We start from the raw sequence: 19858 nt of genomic DNA, 5'->3' as shown, positions 1-19858 counted from the left end.
TCTCAGAAACGTAACTTAGCATACTAGCTGTGATCCAAGTAAGAGTAATTATTCAACAAATGCATGGAAGTGTCAAATAAGACTTTTACTCAGTGACACCAGTTTGTATTTTCTTCTTTATTTCTGATGACTCCTTAGAAGAAAATTCGTTTTCTCCTGTAAGGCAAATCTTTAACTCAGCTCTCAGATCACAAGCAGTAATTCATCCCCTGATGTTTTACTGGGGTCAGGATGAACAGAAATTGCCAAGAAACCTCTGTAACTTCTGCTAATTCAAAGATACCACGAGCCAAACCAGAGTTGTGCTTTGAGGTTACACCTGAGAAAGAGCTGTTAGTCTCAGGCTTCACAGGTCCCCCATCTGCTTTCTTACCAGCTTGGACACTGTTAAATGGAGAACGTCAAACACTGCTATACAATGCAGCGTGCACCTCTCACCAGCTTGACAGCTTCCACTTTGGCCATGGCATTTCAGCTGCAGTAGGAAGAGAGCAGCTGCACTGTAATATCCCACGAACAAACTTTCAGCTTCATTTCAAACAAAAATACCAGCAGCAACTCAAGCAAGCAAGTAATTTGCAGTATACTGATCTATGGCTTGGTGCTTCTTTCCAGCTTGGTAAGAAACAGGGTTTAGGCATAGGTACCCTATGTGAACCCTCCTTGAGTGGGTTTTGTTGGCGTGGGGGCTAGGGGTAGGTGAGTGTTGTGTTGTTTTGTGGGTTGGTTTTGTTGTTTAGGGTTTTTTAAGCCATTCACTTCAATCCCCCTTTCCCTTCCCTCTAGTTATCAAACTTACTTCAAGACTTTACAGACTGACCCACATCATGACCAAAGCCTTTTCTTACTTCTTCTTGATTTCTCTGTAGTATGGTAAGCAATTGTTACACTGAATTTGTCTATATAGGTGAATTCTGATATATGTGTAAGCAAAATGCATTAAACTTCTTGAAACAGTTAAGCACCTGCAAAAATTAAGACTTTTAAGAGAATTCCTCAAGTTTTCTCAAATCTAACAGGAGACTTTTTCAACCTATGAGGTTAAGGAGATGACTCAAAACCCCAGATGTTGTGAATCACCTTTTGCATCATTAAAATAAAAACCAAACAAAACATCGAAAATTACAAAAACACCACCACCCCACAACAATGTATTTTCCTGATTACAAACTTTTAGTAGAGACACTGCATACAGGGTTTGCTTGTATTTTAAATGGCATACTGTTTCAAAAAGGACTTCTGTGTATGGTGGGAATACTTCTGAATCACTTGCCTCTAGTTACAGCACTAAAAGGGCAACTTCGCAAGAACTGCTTACCTTCCCCATTCACCACAGAAGACTGGCTGAATGTTACACAAGAGACACAGATAATACCTATAATACTTTTAAATTACTATTACAATTGCATACACTACTTCAAACCCTTTAGTAAGTGGATTCCATTTTAAAACATTTCCATTCAAAATCCAGGCAGGTTTTTGGGCTTGGTGTCATGTGGCCGTTGTCATCCCCCTTCCCCTCAGGTCTGCAGTCAATTAGACTTCACTCTGTCCCTATTAAGAACTGAATAACATCCTGTCAAAATTCATTTTACCCTGTACATTAAAAAAACAGCAACAACCTCTCCTTATACTATTTTTTTAAATCATATATGATTAAGTATTTTGAAGTATTTCAAAATATTGCTTTAAGGCTTTTTAAAGCAGGAAAACGTATCAGCTTTATATTTATTAACAATGCAGTTTACCCTGGCATATCACCCCCTTCCTCTCTATTAATTTTTATCTTTTTGTTCAATTCACAAAGTAAAAGCCCTCAAAGTTCAAGACTCTAAGAAAGCAACCTAAAGTACTCAAAGTGTTAAAAAAGCAATTATATAGTTAAAGCATGCTTTGTATACTTAACAACTCAAAAAACCTCCTTAGTAAATGGCAATATTTCTAACGTTGCATCCTCAATAGGACTGAGGTAGGGAGAAGAGACTGACCAAAGCATTCCCCCCCCCCCCGTAGTAAATTATGTCATCATATTAAAATATGCAAGAATAAGCAAACAACAAACCTGATCACTCCACGCACAATACAGGTTACATATGAAACTCCATTTGTGATTGATCATGCAGTCCAAAATCTTAAACTGGGCCATGTCTTGCTATAGCGCAGACTGCTGCTGTACTCTGACTCAGCTTTTGTCCCAGTGATCATCAAGGATATGAGAGCTATGCAGTAATGACATTCAGGAACAAGGACCTTCCTTCCTGTTCAGGCTCCTTTCCCACCCCAAATATGTGTCAACTCAAAAGATAAACTGACAGAACTGCATAACATTCTTCAAAATAATACTTCCGAAGCTGCCAAATTATGTACTCTTAGGAAAAAGAAATGGGAAGTAAGAACATCCTAAGAAATCTCACTAAAGCAAACACAGAAAGGCACTCTCAAACTGTTTCCCTCCATTTCTGCAGCTGCTGCAACCAGTTCAAATATCCACAATTTAGTGCAATAATTTGTATCATACGAAACTTAATCTTGCTTAGGCACAGCTGTGATGATGGCTTCTGTGTTTTCATGAGGTTTAAAAGCTTAGGGTTCCTATTTTAAACCCAGCATGAGCATGTTTAAACAAGAGCAGCTTTTCAAAAATCAGGAGAACTTCATAGTTTTCACAAAAATTGTATGGGTTCATCTTCTTCAGGTTCTTAAATGGCAGAGTACTGTTAGCACTGCACAGAAATGTTGTCTTTTGTAATAAAGCACAACAGCCCTACTGACAGAAATGGAACTCTGCAACACCAGAGGGATCCTGAAAATCTGAAGAAATACTGGAAGAGTTTCTTTCTTCCTTTACGTATTTCTTTTATTGCAATTTACAAACAACCATCCTATTTCAGCATGCGCCTCATATTCTGCATCTTGACTGCCTACCTTGTATTCCCTCTTCCCCTTCAAAGGTGAAATTCAGAAATACAGGAAATGTGTCTCCACAGAAAAATACACGGTTTATCTGATGACTGAATGAACTATTAGAGTAGTCACAATAATCTGCAGTTTAAACACCACAATTAACTAATAAATGCTTCAGAAAGACAGACACAAGGCTTTATCTAACAGGTATAATTCAAAATAGTTTAAAAGATATACTGGCTTTAAACTGAAAGAGGGTAAATTTAGGTTAGATATTAGCAGAAGTTCTTCACTGTGAGCATGGTGAGGCACTGGAACAGGCTGCACAGAAGACTTGTGGATGGCCCACCCCTGGAAGTGTTGAAGGTCCCTTTCAACCCAAACCATCCTGTGATTCTATGAAAACTAAAACATGTTATTTGTTGAAAATGTGTCTGAGATACCAAGCATTTATCTACTGAGAGAAGGAACCCAAACCTTCTCACCTGAAGCCAACAGACAAGCAGAGACAGTCCTGCAAAAAGGGCATCAGGGTCCCCTCATTCCTAGGCTCAGCTGCTCCTTCAGTAACAGCAGAATAACGTAACACAGGAGAGGAGACATGTATGAGAAAGACAGCTTTCTGTCTGCACCAGCAAAGATAACTTTTCTATCTTGAGAAAGGACACAGGAACAGCTACACGAACAGGTGACCAATTTGCTCTTCGGTTCAGTAATAGCCAACAGACTGAAGAGAACTTCAACTGTTAAAATAAAATCTGTGCTATAAAAGCAGACTGGAAATGAAACAAACTTGTACACAAGGGTCAAACAAATGGGATGGCCAAATAGCAGCTTGTAACTTTGAAACAGTTATATAGATAAGGCCTCATTTGTTTTAACCAAACCAAATAAAAAATCTTGTTCTAGTTTCTCATCCCAAGGGCTCTGGGAATAAATGCCAGACCAAGCCAACCCCTTCCCTTCTCACCAATGTAAGCAGCCTGCAAACTTCCTCAACAGCTGTGTGCAACAAATCTATTCTGGTTCATTTTAAGATGTACATGGCATAGATTCTCCATTATCCTCACAACACCTAATTATAAAAAAGGGAGAACAGCATTATCAGTACAACACAGCACAAAATGGATGTGGCTCAGAAAAAGCACTTAAAGAAGGGGATTAAAGATCTTGAGATATTAAAACAATAAAATCTATTTGTACAAGTTAAATGGTCTGCACTGAAGCAGTCAGTGCTGACGAGGGGCTAGAAGAAATGTCCTGCTTAGCAACTATTACTAGGTGGAACAGATAAACTTCCTCACAACAGACATCATAACTATGCAAGACTAAGAAATCTTGGAAACGGAGGATGTCTGGGAAGGTCTTACAGAGCAGGGGGTTACTGCAGAGGTGCTGGAGCAGAATGAGGCAGAGAAGTCGCCAGGACAGCAATGCTGGAATGAAGAAGGACCTGGCACCCTGCAGGACCAGCAGCAGGGATGCTGGCAAAACATGTGGGGCAGCCTACACACAGCTAGATAACCGGCCTGCTGCACATTATTTGCCCTGTGGAAAAATGCTGTCATCAACTAAGTAAGGCAGAGGGAAAAAGGGAAAGGAGATGAAAATTTAAAAACTGCTGTTCCGCTCTAAATGTCAACCAGTTTCTTCTTAAATAGTATTTAATGCAATTCTGCAGTGATTGTTTCTATTATCAAGTAGCTACTTTAAGATCCATAAAGCAGTACTCAGAATTCCCTATGAATTCCTCAAACTCCTAGTAAAGTATTCAACATAGTATATTAAAAGTCTCCTACTGTACAGTGGGATATATAAAAAAGTCAGTTAAACCTCAGAATCTAATTTGTGCAACTCTCCCAGTACAATCGGCAGCCAGTATTAACCTGTTGCTTCTTGGCATTTGTTTTCAAATCTGTTTTAAGGAAACTCCAAAATAAAGGTGGGGTTTTTTCCCCCTCCGATCTGGCCAATGCTTACACACCACCACAATTCATCCAGATAAAGACATAACTAACAATACAGAGCAGTAGCACAACATTTCCAGAAACAATCAGTACTGGCCTGAAACTGCCACAAAAAATCAGTATCAAAATGCTTCTATATTTCAAGAGGCTTAAAATGAGGTGAGGACCAAAGTCTTTGCAAGCTTCTTTCTTTACTGAAGTCCCTTAGATAAAAGAGGCTCAGGAACTGCTGCAAGAGCAACACCTTCAACAGTAACTTGGAATTACTGCTTAAAATTTGACTCTGTCTCAAAAACTTCCTCCAGGTCAGCCTGTATACTTATAAATTTGATCTGCCATTACTGAAAACCATTCCTGATAATCTTCAGCTAGCCTGATAATTGCTCTCTCATTTGCAAGAGGCAATCTCCGTTGGGTACAAGGTTAAACCAAATGCCAAAAGCTTAGCGCTCCTCTGTTCTAACCCTACTTCCTTTACTGTTAACATGGTTTTTGGAAGACCCTATTTACTTCTCCTAAGCATAGCTACTATGCTTAGAAGAGTCTTGTGCATGTGCACAAGACGGAACCTCCTTAAGGTTGACAGAACCTCCTTAAATACACATATAATAAACAAAGGGCTTCCCTTTTTGCCTTCAACACTGAATTTCACAATACCTTCCTTCAAAAAGTTTAATGCAAAACCAAAACCAAAACAATTTGTGCTACAAACATTTTAAAATTTTTAAAATTTTCTGAAGTTCGCCCCAAATTTAAAAGCAAGGCTTCCACACTGAATTTCCGATTTGGAGTCTAAAAAGGTCAACAGAACATTTAAAGATGCACTCACTGCACAACTAAAGAAAGACAGAGGACACACAGCAACATTAGCAGGCTCCAAAGGTGTTGATGTCCAACTGCCCAAAGAGCTCCTTGTCGTACAGTAAGCTTTGACTGACCAAAAAAGATGATGACATCCAGGTTTTGAAGCTCTACTGGTTAATCTTCTTCCCCTCTGAAATAATGAGAACACCACTTAAAATTCCAGTAACACAATCAAGTTGAAGCTTAATTATGCAATTTATTAACTAAAAAAGTAAGAGCCTATCAAAGCCATCATGTCCTCTCAAACACTGCCACCTGTCATAAAGACTAATGTTTTCCTCCTGAGGTTAAAAACTGGAGGCTTAGGATCTTGGTATTTTGAGGTAACTAAGCTAAAAGCAGGTCAGAAACATAACTTCCTCAACTCATTAGTTCTCAGAATTTGTCGGTCTTGTATGCAAACTCCTGAAGGTTAAAGATAAATCGTACAGAAGAGGCAAGATTTTCCTAAAATTCTGCCCTATTATCTAGGCTTCTATCTAAAAACAGCAGTCAGCTTTTCCAAAATAGAAAACACAGCTCCTGCTCACAGAAAGGAAGGGCTTCCATTTCCTGATGACTGCAGATCCTTTTTGTACACGAGCAAATACGTAAACCGTACTACAACGGTCAACCACATTGTAAGCACACACTGAAGCAGGTCCCAAAAACATGCCATTCATAACTCGCTGTACCAAATTCTTTAACAGGGTATATCCTTTACTAAAGAAACCCTTTTTATCTCCCTTAAGCAAATTCTATTTAAGCTACCATTAGAAACCACGCCTGTGTAAGAAGGCACTGTGAATCTTTATATATGCTAATGCACAACAACAACTCTCTAAGGTTATCTTTCAAGAGTCAGGCCCGAAAAATGTACTTCAGTAAATGATGACTGGACTGAGAACACAAGCAAACTGAGAAAGTCACATTACAGGCAAAACAAGTTATTACATCATCTATCCGGTTAAGAACTCAGCACAGTTGGAGCCAGTGACAGTAATTTCAGTGGTACTTCTGTCCAATATAATACCAAATGCTTTGCTGTACCCTGCACCAAGCAACTGTTTTCTACCGTGTACATTTTAAAGGCTTCAAAAATAGAACAGAAACATGCACACACACAAACAACAATCAGCATCTTCATCTGTTCCTCCCTTCTTCCACATCAGACGTTTTTCAAATCTGGAAAGCAATTCTTTACCATCAAAAGTTACAAGGTCCTAGGAAAGATAAGATTTTGTTCACCCCTGTTGTTCCGAATATGTAAGAGGTGGAAACCTTTTATAGTACCTCTCAATCCTCTTTGCTACTACTAACCACAGCTGGACTTAGCAGTTAAGAAGAATTCCTAAAACAACTGAAATTTATTTCAGAGGTTACCAAGAAGATATAGACTGATAATGATGATGATGGAATCTGGAGAAAATCTGGCTTGTTTTAGTATATGAAATTAAGAATTGTGCAAGAATAGGAAAATAGGAAAAGCATGTCTGAAAAAACGCATTGCTCACCTCACAGGACTGACAATGAGAAAAGTTCCTACAAACTAAGTCAAGAGCAGGAAAAGGCTGAAATACGATTTCCATTCTGAACTCTTTCCTATCATTGAAATTCTTACAAAAAGCTATGAACATCTAAAAAAGGAAGAAAGGGTAATTACAAAAAAAAAATCCATATTAAAAAAAAATCTGGAGTATTTCCTTCCCCCTATATCAACTTCCTTTTAAGATGTAACACAGTTCACAGAAGTAGAAACACAACAGAAATCCTTAGGGGAGAAAAAAAATGCAACTGTAGAATACTGGCACAGCATCATTTCAGGCTGTTTAACATATTCATGCCAGTGTGCTATAACCCTCCTAGTAGCCCAAGTACCAGAAAAACAAGGAAGCACGCAAGACTCACGACACTTCCATCAAAAACTAAGTGGAAAAGGGAAAAGAAAATAACCAAGATTAGCATTAACTGACATTTTTCTTCATTTTTATTCAACATGTAAGCTCATTAATCAAACAAGGTATTTTTGCGATTAATTTTGTAAACACCCCACCTTCCCATCTCCTGCAAACAAATTCACAATATTTAAGTCATGTAAAAGGAGTTTAGTAGCAATTTAAAGACTCACACAGAGTGAGGTACTCAACAGTTTGGTTCCCTAACTCTCCAAAAGTCCTCTTGCATCTACTCTCAGACAACATCATCATCCCGTCTGCTTCAAGGACATGGGATAGCAATATTAATCATCAAGAGTTAGTTTGAGTCATGACAAAGAAAACTCCTTTTCTCTTGAGCTACCTCCACCAGCTAAGCTGAAGTACTCCCCATTTGCTTGGATTTTAGCCTCAGCCATTTTCAGGGGACTAATCTGGTGTTTCCCTGTTTTAACCAGCTTCCGTTCAGAATGTGATACAAGATGCATTTTCTCTTCCCCCTTATCTGACCTATTCAGTTTCAGATCCCTTCCTTTGTTTCAGGGAATGATCAGATACCCAAAAAAGAATTAACTTTTACTAACTTCAGCTACAGGAAATGGCGATTTTGTATGATATTCCACAAAAATTAATATACTGGGGAAAAAAAAAAAAAGGTATGAGTCTCTAAACTGAACTCTAGTAAGGCAGCTGTCAATCTTTAGAAACTGGAAGCAAGCTTCTCTACCATAGTTCCATTTAAGAAATGCACCTCCAAATTCAGTGGGGAATGAATAAGAAATACAAGCTATACATTTTTATGCAAAGTACGCTTCTGTGATACTATTAAGGATTTCTGTAACATTTATGGTGTTAATGAAATCAAACTCATGAGAATAAGGAAGTTCTCTCAAGCCCTCCTCACTACTACCTACAGCTCAACGTCTCAGAAGAGCAGATCACTTACTTTCCACCTGAAAATTCTTGGATGACAGAAGCCAGACAATATGCTCCCTTGGAAATTTGTCTAACCCAATGTTCCCACAACTCTATCAGTTTTGTTTCAGTGTTTACTTATTCTCATTATCCTCAGTTTTATATGTCAACAGAGAATGAAAAACCCAAGACAAACTCTAAACAAGTGTATTTCTTGAATGCCTTTTAAGTCACATTAGTGCTATCCACCTGGTTATTTCACAGCAACTCCACTCATAAAGGAAATGCAACAAAACTTAATTTGAACTTTCTCTCCACAGTAATTTTTCCAAGTCCAACCAAAACAGGGAAAAAATACTGCAATGCTTTTTGCTGCCTTTGTATACCCCCATCACTGTATTTGTCCTCAGAAAAACAACAGCTATAAACTACATCACTAGTTGTGTCTAGATTACATGTAAATCCCTGGAAGACATACTGTACACACAGTGGTACTGGAGTGACAAAAACACGTTTATGTTATATGATAACTTACCCTTCCTTGCAGGTGGTCAATCTCTGTAATTCTGAGCTTTGACACCTGCACTATCAGAGTACTGGTTTTAATGACGTTATCTTAGTTCACAAGGTATTTTTGCACTATTTATCTACAGTCTTACCTTTCCCTATATTTTTATGGAATCCTGTCATTTTAAATTCCTTCACTGGTACAAACATAACCATGTGAAAAAAAAACAACCAAACAAACAAACATGAAAAAGGCAGAAGAGACTGGAATTTTAGAGTTATAATGATTAAGTATACACAATTTTCACATCAAGAAGGAAGGAAAAGACATTACATGTCCATTCTACTTCAATTCCAACAAAGAATAACCCGTAGGTCAGAAAGACTCAAACACAGGTACACAATTTCACGCTGAGCTCTAGTTCTTCAAAGTGTTAGATTTCAGAATGAAAACACTAAATTTGTTTTAGAATAGCTCTCAAAATTTATGTAATGGTCAGAGTCCTGGTACTTATGTCCTAAAAACCCTAGAAAAAAAAATGTTGCATGTGAACTTTACATGCAGTTAGTGGACACAATTCTTAATACCTCGCTAGAAGCTTCCCATAGCAGCAGGAGCTCCAAACTCTTACAGCAAACTCCTTGAAGGCAGGTACACTCCAGCAGGCAAGGCCCATGCACGCTGAACACTCTCCTTGACCACTTCACCACCACACCAAGAGAGACCTCAAAGTACTCCTCACAGGAGCCTTTCCAAATGCCAATCCCCTTTCCCCACGGGTGGTCTCAGAAATTTAAAGCTTGAGTAGAACTCGCACATCTTTAACGTTATACAAATGCTACAGAGAAGGGTACCACTTGGAAGCATTAACACTGAATCATCTGCTGCAGTTTGAAGCCAAACTATTCTGAAATATTACAGCAGCACTCCCACTTTCAAGCAAATTTTAAAAACACGACATTTAAAAATTACCACTCCCTATATATAGGGAATATATAAAAAAGGGTACTTAAGTGAACACCATTGACTTGAAGCCTACAGCTTGTCAAGGAGGAAAACAAGAGCCATTTGTTAGCATGTTTGTCCTATAGATCAATGAACAGGAGACAGATTCAAAGACATTAGACTACTAATGAGCAATATTCTTCACATCTGCACTTCCACTTTTCTTTTGTAGGGAGATGAAGTGTAAATATAGTAGCTAACATATGCTACCAAATAAAGCTACTACAGGTTAGATTTTCAAAGCTGTCAGACAATTTGTTGTATTGATTACAGTCAACATAACGCAGCACAGAGAACTCCTATCACACTCCAGCTACAGAATGCAGCAGAGAAACAAGTATCACCACTTGTCACTCCTAAGTGAAGAAGAGTTAAATAAAAACAGCTTGTTAACTAATACAGCTTGGTGACTGTTATGTCTAGCTTTCTCTTTTGACTGCCTCAAATTAGAACAAGTTGTGAAGTGCCAGAGGCACAAATTTTGATGGACTTTATCATCATAAAACCCTTCAGATGAATCTGAGATACCCCAGACAAACAAACAGAAAAATCAAACACCCCTGCATGTCAAGTTTACAAATAACATTTTAGTTTAGCCCCTATCACCTTGCTTCTATATATGCTGTGTTTTCAGAGCATACAGTTTTCAAACTCTAGTCTTTACTTTTAAGAAAAGAACTCAAAGATTCAATTCTATAAACTCTACCCATCTAGGAATCTCCCCAGGCAATTGGAAGAAATTCAAAAATCCAAATTTTCCTTCAATTTCTCCATCATTTTTTTTCATGTAGACCAAACCCAGCTTTGCACCATTTTATCAGAACATGTTCTGAGGCTAACTTTAATCCCTTCCAGTATCTTTTGTTGCATAAAATATGTGCATTTGATCAAAGTTCTTCCACACTATAGTGCAAGTTTCCATCTTTTCACTAAAACCTTCATTCATCCAAAGGTGGATTGACTTGGAAGAAAACAGACTTAAAAAGTTAACGTATTTTCCAGCAAGCTCTGGAATGCTAAGAAGGCTTAAAGTTTATTTTAGAAACCAATATATCAAGTTGCTACATGAATAGTAGAACTGACTTTGGTCTCATACATGTCATATCTCCCTCTCATTGCCTTTCCCCCCATCAGATCCCCCATCATGGAAATAAAGGTTTTTTGGCCACACAGCAGCCATGCATGTGCTGACTGGCCACCAGAGCTCCCCATCTCATCTTCTGTGTGAAGCATTAACATGGGCTGCTCCTGCACCTAGCTACTGAGTGGCTGCAAACTTCCAGGCACTTCATTATTTGTGAGACCTTATTTGACCAAAATCAGTCCATGAGCTCACAGCAACTGCAGAAGAGCTAACAGATGAGCAGACTAATGGCAGAGACCAGCTTCAAGAATTCTGCACTCCATTAGATCACTTGCTTCCCACCATGTCTTTTGCCTAAAGAGCACTGGCCATGCATTTTCAACTGTATGGCCTTATGCTTCTTTATCATGCAGTTGTTATTGCACAAGCTATATTCCATATCCTTTTTTTTTTTATAATAAACCAATTCTCTACTTCATTCAAACTTCCTCCATAATCCTATAGGGTTATCTTTCTGAGACTGTCCTACAGAAATGCAGAGATCATGATCTCCTCTCATAAGAAGTATAAAAGAAACTTCAGAACTCTAGGGTGGTGCTTTTAATATGTTTCAAGCCTACAATCCTCATGTGAATTCCTTAGGAAAAAAAAGAACAAACCTGAAAATTATTAAGTCAGAAAAGGCCTATAGTCATATTCTTGTCAAAAAAATATGAGTACAGGCAGAAAAATAAGCTATTTTTTCTGATCAATTTTTGTTTTCCAATAGGTTAAATTCTGCTCTCCTCATTTTCTGTATGTAAAGAAAACCAACAAAAGAGCTGAAGAACGCATGGTTTTCTACAAAACAAATGCTCAAATTCAAAAAACACAGGCACAGCAAAGGTGGTGCTGCACTTCACTTTACCGGGCGTAGCTCTAGGAGGGGCACTTAGAATGTGAGGAGCTCAGGTTCCTATCTCAGCATCTAGTGCTCAGCTAAGCATCTAATAAGGAAATTCAAAATAGCTAAGTAGGGCCCAGGCAGATGCTAAAAGCAATAACTGAAGAAAGGAGTATTATGCTGAAGAAAGGAGTACACCCAAAATCCCACTTATTTCTAGAGTTCAGACAACTGAACCTATTTTAAGACAGAATGTGAAAAGAACTGTGTAAAATTAAGCATTGCTGCAATGTGTGCCTAAACAATCAAAAGCACAGAAGCCAGGTGTCTGAATTTGTCTGTATGTAACAGGCAATTACTTGTGGCATGAAAGAGATTTGACATGACACTTAATTCTTTCTTACATTGGAATTTAAAACCTTTTGATTTCTTAACCACAGGATAAAAGAAACTTTTTATGACAAAAACAAACAGTATGCAAAATACCACTGTAGCACTGGTAAAGACCTGCTTTTTCTCAACCAAAAGCACTGCCCTCTTACATTTATGGAGGAAGTCGATGGCTTCACCCTCTGGCCTCAAAATTTCAATTACGCTGTGAACCCAGGGTAATTTTTAGTGGTTACCACGAAAGGGAAATACACTGATTGCAAAAAACCACAGACTCAACACATGTAACTCCACAGAGATGGTATCGAAGTAGATCTTAGTAATAATGTGTCGCTTAGAATTATACTTTTAAACCTCGCTATGCTGGTGGCACAATACATCCTTCCAAAACTCGTAAAAGAAAAAAGCTAGTGCATCCTCTGAAAGGTAAGACAAACAGAATGCTATCGTTTCCCCTCTACGTAGGAAGCGTCAAAAGCAAGCAGCATCTTAAAAAACAAAAGCTTGCTCATATTAGCATGTTAACACTCATCAGCACAAAAAGAAAAATCTAATGATAAAACAAGCGGGCCTGGCCAACCTAACAGCCTACTGTTTGACCCTTCAGGGAACCACTTCAGCAAGGGAATGATATGAACATCACCAGAAACACAGCCAGGCCTTAGAGGAGCTGAGAAGTCCCTAGGGAGTAAACTGCCTTCTGAGCATTACTGATCTTCGTTCAATTCCTAAAAATAAATAAAAAGCCCAATCTGAAATTAATTCTAGAAGTAAGGACGAACTCAACTGAATGACTGTTTTCCTGTCAACTTTCTAACCAGGAGAAGATTGCACAAAATACCACTTTTCTTAGCTTAAAAGTATTGTACACAAATACACACGGAGCTTTAACATTTTGAAACCATTAACAGTATTCACGGAAGTAACCTCACTAATAAATGAAGAACAAGAATGGCATCGCATATGTGGTCCGATGGCCAAAATCGTAACTTCATCATTATCATCAAGATTTATCAATCGGAGACACACGTTCATCTCACATCCATTCTTCCTACTCCTTATTCCCAAGATCTCAACAGAACAATTTACGGTGTGAAGTTAAAGCATGATGAAAAAAAAACACAAAGGGATTCCAAGATCTTCTTTTAAAATACATTTCTGGAATTCCCCAACATAAGGATAAGACAAGAAAGAAAACTCTAGAAACCAGACATGTACCTTCACTTTACTTGAGCACTGCTACTGCAAAAAATTAATTAATACAGAAGTCACACCGGCAAGACAGCTCTTAAAGTTAACCTAATTCTGATTTTCTTCTCATTTTCCTTATCAAAACTTCATCCTCTAAAGTGAAGTGATAAAGAGGAACTGCAAGTTTGACCTAAGCATCACCCTAGTCACAAATAATGATGGATGATGAAAAGCCATCTCCTCTTCAGTCATCACATTGAAGTTCTTCAGCCAAGTTTAAGATCAAGATGAATCAGCCTTTTTTTTCTTTCTTATCCCTGAAACACCTTCATCCTTAAAATAGACCCATTAAAAGGGAAAGTCTTTGCAAAGCACTAAGTAATGAGAAAAAACCCCAACAACAAAGGAAGTTCAGTTCATTAGGAAGAGGACAGGATGAGTAAGGTGAGTAAGGACATAAAGATGTCCTCATTTTTAGGCTAACAGGTTCCTTTTCTGCAAAAGATGGAGAGAGTTAAGGGTTAAAGATTTTCTATATTTTATTTTTTAAGTGAAAAGTTCAGGGCTACAATGCAAAACAAATGAAAAAGGGTCAAAAAATCCCACACTTAAATGCTCCTACCAGTTATGAAACAAATACACGAGCACTTAAAATCTCAAAAAACCTCCTAATGATTAAAGACTGAATCGAACAACCAAACCCAGAAACCCAGGTGCGCAATCCAAGTAAAGAGCACATAAAACCACCTGAAACAGTATACTTCAACAAACTAAAAAGCTGCTCACTCACCAATACATTTTCTGTATGGGAAAGAACACACCAGGCAAAATGCTATCAGAAAGTTCTAGTCAGTCTATATTCAAGGCCTGAAATTAATGTGTCAATGAAACCTAATGAAATTACAGTTTCAAGAAAAACATACCAATTTAACAAGCAAATCCTAAATCAATCATGATGTATCTGATATCAGTTTTCTGTCGGTGCTCAGGGAAGTATTAATATTACAGCCAAAAAATCCTACAAGCAAGTTATTAAATACTCCAACATTCAAAAGAAATTAAAAAGAAAATACAAACTTGCATAGCTGAATGTGTTGGATACAGGGGGGAAAACCAAAACCAAACACAGCAGCAGAAACCAAGAAATAAGTGAGGCTTATTAGTAGAAGACTACAGCTTGACTACAGAACAAACAGTAAGTATGGGGAAATGAATTCAGAATTGCTTGTATTTGAGCAGAAAGTCTGCCTTGTATCACTACAACCTTCTTTCAGTCCACAGCAGGTCCTAATCCTTTACCAAAAAACAAATTAAAAAAATCACTTAGTGTCATGTTATGCTCACAGTATGTATTAGCAACGTCTTTTACCAGTCTTGTCCCACTGTGAGTACACACACAGTGACCTATCAATCACAAACTCTACTACGCACATGCCAAGCTCTTCATTACATAAGTGACCATAATAGGACTGCACAAAAATAGCTGGTACTAAAGAAGTGGCTCTCTTCTGGAGAGGCTTGTTTTCTTTCTTTTTTTTTACTAAGTCTGTAAAAGAACAATGCATTTTCTAACTTTTCGAAACCTTCCAGTGAGAAATTACTTCAATAAATCACCACATTGCTACTTCAGACCAAATGGCAGAAATTCCAAGATCAAAAAGAAAGAAGAGGTGTCTGCACAAAGTCACTACTGCATGTCAAACGATGATACAATAAAACACACCACTAACATGCAGCAAGATATGAAGATGGCAAAAATTTTCAACCAGATTTTGAGTATGCAACAGACATAAACCAGCAACAAAAAGAATCATCTAGTTCTAACCCTCCTGCCACAGGCAGCGACACTTTCCACTAGACCAGGCTGCTCAAAGCCCCATCCAACCTGGCCTTGAACACTTCCAGGGATGGGGCAGCCACAGCTTCCTTGGGCAACCTGTGAAGTGCCTCACCATCCTTACAGTGAAGAATTACTTCCTAGTAGCTAACCTAAATCTCCCCTCTTCTCAGTTTAAAGCCATTCCCCTTTGTCCCATCACTAAATACACATGTAAAAAAGTCCCTCTCCAGATTTCTTATAGTCCCTTTAGGCACTGGAAGCTGCTCTAAGGCCTCCCTGGAGCCTTCTCTTCTCCAGCCTCAACAAGCCCAACTCTCACAGCCTGTCTTTACAGCAGAGAAGCTCGAGCCTCGTTTTCATGCCCTCCTCTGGACTCACTGAAGCAGGTCCATGTCCTTCTTGTCGTGGGGGCCCAGAGCTGAATACAGGACTACAAGTGGGGTGTCACAAGAGCAGAGCAGAGGGGAGGGGAGGGGAAGAATCACTTCCCTCAACCTGCCGGTCACACTTCTTTTGATGACACCCAGCATACAGTTGGCTTTCTGGGCTCATCTTGATCTTCTCACCAGCCACCGGTCCCAAGTCTTTCTCCTCAGGGCTGCTCTCAATCCATTCTCCACCCAGCCTTTTTATGTACTTAGATTTCCTCAGCCCAGGTGCAAAACCTTGCACCTGGCCTTGCTGAACTTCATGAGGTTGGCTTTGTCCCACCTCTTGAGTCTGCCCAGGTCCCTCTGGATGGCATCCCTTCCTTCCAGCATGTTGACCACATCAGCAAGCTTGCTGATGGCAAGCTGCGTGAGGGAGCACTCAATCCTGCTGTCCACACGTCCACCAAAGATGTTAAACAGCACCAGTTCCAATACTAACCGCGGAGGACCGCCAATTGTCATTGGTCTCCACTTGGACATCAAGCCATTAACCACAACCCCGAGTGAGACCATTCAGCCAATTCCCTATCCATTAAGTGGCCTATCCATCAAAAAACACTTAAAAGTAGGAATGCAAGCTGTTGGTTCAGTTTTATTGAATAGCCCTTTACCAAACCTCTTCACTTTTTTTTTTTTTTTTGGTAACCAGTTTTATATGCTGGCATTTAAATTTTAGTGTATGATGAAACAGGTTAACCCCCTAATGAAGCTTCCTCATCTCTGCATTTATTTCTCCTGTACAAGTTCCCGGCCAAGAGCCTGTGAGGGCAGTTCCCATTTTACACCTTGTACAAAAAAAATTCAGAAAGTATCCACAAAAAAAATGTATTTAATATCATAATTTTATTAACATCACAGAAGGTCACAGGCAATCCAGTAGGTTTCTGGAATGTACTGACAGTTACTTCCTGACACAGATGACTTAAGTTCCAAAAAGGAAGAGGCAATCTGCTGGACTTCATATTTACAGACATTGAAGAATTGTTGAGTGTAAAGTTCAGGGGCAATCTTAGCTATGGTGACCATGAACAGTGGAGTTCAGTATCCTGACAGAAGGGAACAAAATCAAACAGCAGCATCACAGCCCTAAACTTAAGAAGAACCAAGACTGTTCAAAGATCAGCTTGAAAGAATCCCACAGAAGACTGTCCTGGAGAGTAGAGGGGTCCAGGAGATCTGGTTGATTTTAGTGGACTTCCTTCTCCAAACACATGAATGGCTCATACCAGTGTGCAGAAAATCAAGCAGAGGTGTCAGGAGACCTGCAAGAAGCTTCTGACTGAACGCAAATATAAAAAGGAAGATACAAGCATTGCAAGCAAGACCCTGATGGATACAGGAGGAATAGAGACCCTGCCTGAGCATGCAGCGATGGGTTTAGGCCAGCCAGCACCTACCTGGATTTCTATTTGGGAAAAGACAGACCCTTATAGGCAATCTTACACAGTATGGGCTAGATAAATAGACAGTGAACTTTACTGCAAACTGGTTAACTGCCTGGCTGAAAGGGTTATGACCAACAACGGCTCCAGATGGTGGCCAGCCACTGGTGCTATACCCCCAGAGGTCAATACTGGAACCAAAACTCACCTCTTCACTGATGACTTGGATAATTGGGTAGAGTACACCCTCAACAAGTTTCCAGTTTTGTATCATCTGCAGGCTGCTGGACTCTACAAAGCAAAGCACAGCCAGCAGGTTGAGGGAGGGGACCCTTCCCTTCTACTCAGCACTGGTGAGATCACATCTGGAGTGGTATGTCCAGTTCTTTGGTCTCCAGTGGAGGACAGACATGTAAATACTAAAGCAAGTCCAGCGGGGGCCACAAATATGGTTAAAGGACTGGAGCACATGTCACATGAGAAAGGCTGAGGGAGCAGGGAACATTTTAGCTTGGAGAGGCTTGGGGGCAGGGCAGAAACTTATCCATGTGTACAAATACCTGATGGGAGAAGCAGGAGGAGCAGTGCCAGACTCAACTTTGCCAAAAATGCCATTACCAGAGCCAGTGGATACAAACTGAAACACAGGAACTCCCATTTAAACATAAGAAAATCCTTTTATTATAAGCATGATCAAACACTGAACAGGTTGCTCAGACAAGCTGCTGAGTCTTCATCCTCAGAATCCAAACCAGCCTAGACAGTCCTGGGTGGCCTGCTCCAGGTGGTTGAACTAAATGATCTCCAGAAGCACCACCCAACCTCAGTGACCCACTGATTCTTGAAAACTGCTTTTAACTCCGTGCATTATTTTCAATGGTGAGAATGCATTATAGAACAGCTACACGAACAGTTGCTGCAGACAGATTTGGTTCAGGCTGCGTTTTGGCACATTAGTACACTCTAGCTCAAATCCCTAACATTCCCTAACTGTTCATATCTAATATAGTCTGGCAGTACTCTCTGCTAACATGCGTCAGCCTTTAAGGTAAGTGTAAAGGTACATCAATTCCTTCTCTGCCATATCCATCTAACTTTATGGAAACTATGTTATTCATGCAACTATCATCCTTTTCTCAAACTTCTGGATTCAGCAACCACTTTTAGGACCTACAATGACAACACATAATGACATCTTTAGGGAATAAAGGAGGAAACAGAACAAATTCACTCTGATACTGACATCAGAAAGCCAGAAACTCTTGAGTCATAGAAAGATCTAATACCAAAGACTATCTGCAGCAGGTAGCAGTGATTTCTAAGCTCCACATGAGATCCTATGAATACTACAGAAAAGCCTTTTCTACGTACCACAACCAGTTATCACGTATCAGCTGATCCCTGTATTTTGCCACTGAGGGCAGTCTTTTGACAGCCTCTTACTTTCAAGTTCAGGATATACAAAAATCTACTTACCAAATGTATAACTATGTTCTTTAATAAGGTGACTTTTCACATTAATCTACCTCATTATCCAAAGCCCAACAGGAGTCAGGAAAAAAATAAAAAGCTTCAAATATTCACAGCTGCCCACAAAAAGCTGTAAAAGGATCACATAGCAGAAGGACAGAAAATTCAACTGCAAAGCAAACCCCTTAAGGCAGAGTTTCTTAACAAAGCTTTAGTATGTTCTTACTGCTTTCCCAGCCTAGTGCTTAGGTAGTACATTTAACCACTCTGTTATTTCCAGGTGAGATACCTATGTCCTTCACACATAAGGCTTCTTCTATAAGCTTTACTTCACCAAGACTAGAATCTTAATTTCATAAAGTTGCAAAAAAAAAAAAAAAAAAAAAAAACCAAAAAAACCCAAGCAAACAAACAAAAAGGCAGGAAGAGGTAATTCTCTTATAATATGAAGACTTTGTTAATGCTGGAAAGAGACACTAGATGAAGTATAATTATACTTCAGTCCATGACACGCTGTGGAAAAATGCTCAAGATATTTAATTTTAGATTAAATTTACAGTTTAAAAATTCACAATCTGTGTTATGTTTACAGCAAGAAGTCTTTTTTTGCCTGGTTTTGGAAAAGTATCTACAACTCTTTCAAGCCTCAGGCATTCAAAAAAGCAGTCCTTACTCTTCCCAGAATTCCTTTAAAGAGGCAAGATTTCCCCTCCCCTCCAAACTTGACTGAGATAGAGAAGTATGAACTTTTCGTTCCAGAAACAAACACATCTACTTCCACTGTGTGTTTAATTAACTTCAAACTATTGCTGTTTTTTACAGCATTTGTCATATTTTCATTTTCTTTGACTTCATATGTAACACCATGTCATGTTTTAGACATTATCTATAGTTTTGCATTATAAAAAGAAACAGAACTTGCATTGGTAGGATTTTACTCTAATACTTGAAAAAAATTTTAGTTGCTTGCGGTATCCGTGATTAAACCTGGCACTGATTCCTCCAAAAGGTTTGCAGGAGGTAATGATGCAAATTATTTACTTATATTCTAGCACACAATATAAAAAGTGGTGAGTGTTAAAGAACAAGAACACAAGATACAAAATTGGTA

General features: G+C 38.9%; 1 protein-coding gene across 4 annotated transcripts in view; it reads right to left on the bottom strand.

Moving 5' to 3' along the window:
* Positions 1 to 19858, bottom strand: part of ARHGAP21 (Rho GTPase activating protein 21) — a 110589-nt gene that overhangs the window by 76096 nt on the left and 14635 nt on the right. For 3 of the 4 annotated variants that reach the window (XM_061351467.1, XM_061351485.1, XM_061351477.1), the window contains exon 1: positions 2063 to 2170. The exons of the other annotated variant lie outside the window; for it this stretch is intronic. In XM_061351467.1, the coding sequence (XP_061207451.1) occupies positions 2063 to 2146 (84 nt within the window). In that variant the 5' untranslated portion in view covers positions 2147 to 2170. Of the gene's footprint in view, positions 1 to 2062; positions 2171 to 19858 lie in introns of those variants that run through there. 4 annotated transcript variants of the gene reach the window in all.

The sequence above is a fragment of the Neopsephotus bourkii genome, unplaced genomic scaffold (genome assembly GCF_033783945.1).
Source record: "Neopsephotus bourkii isolate Nb327-2 ecotype Australia unplaced genomic scaffold, CSIRO-AGI_Nbou_v1 NB_53, whole genome shotgun sequence".
NCBI lineage: Eukaryota > Metazoa > Chordata > Aves > Psittaciformes > Psittacidae > Neopsephotus > Neopsephotus bourkii.
This window is presented reverse-complemented; position numbering and strand designations above follow the sequence as displayed.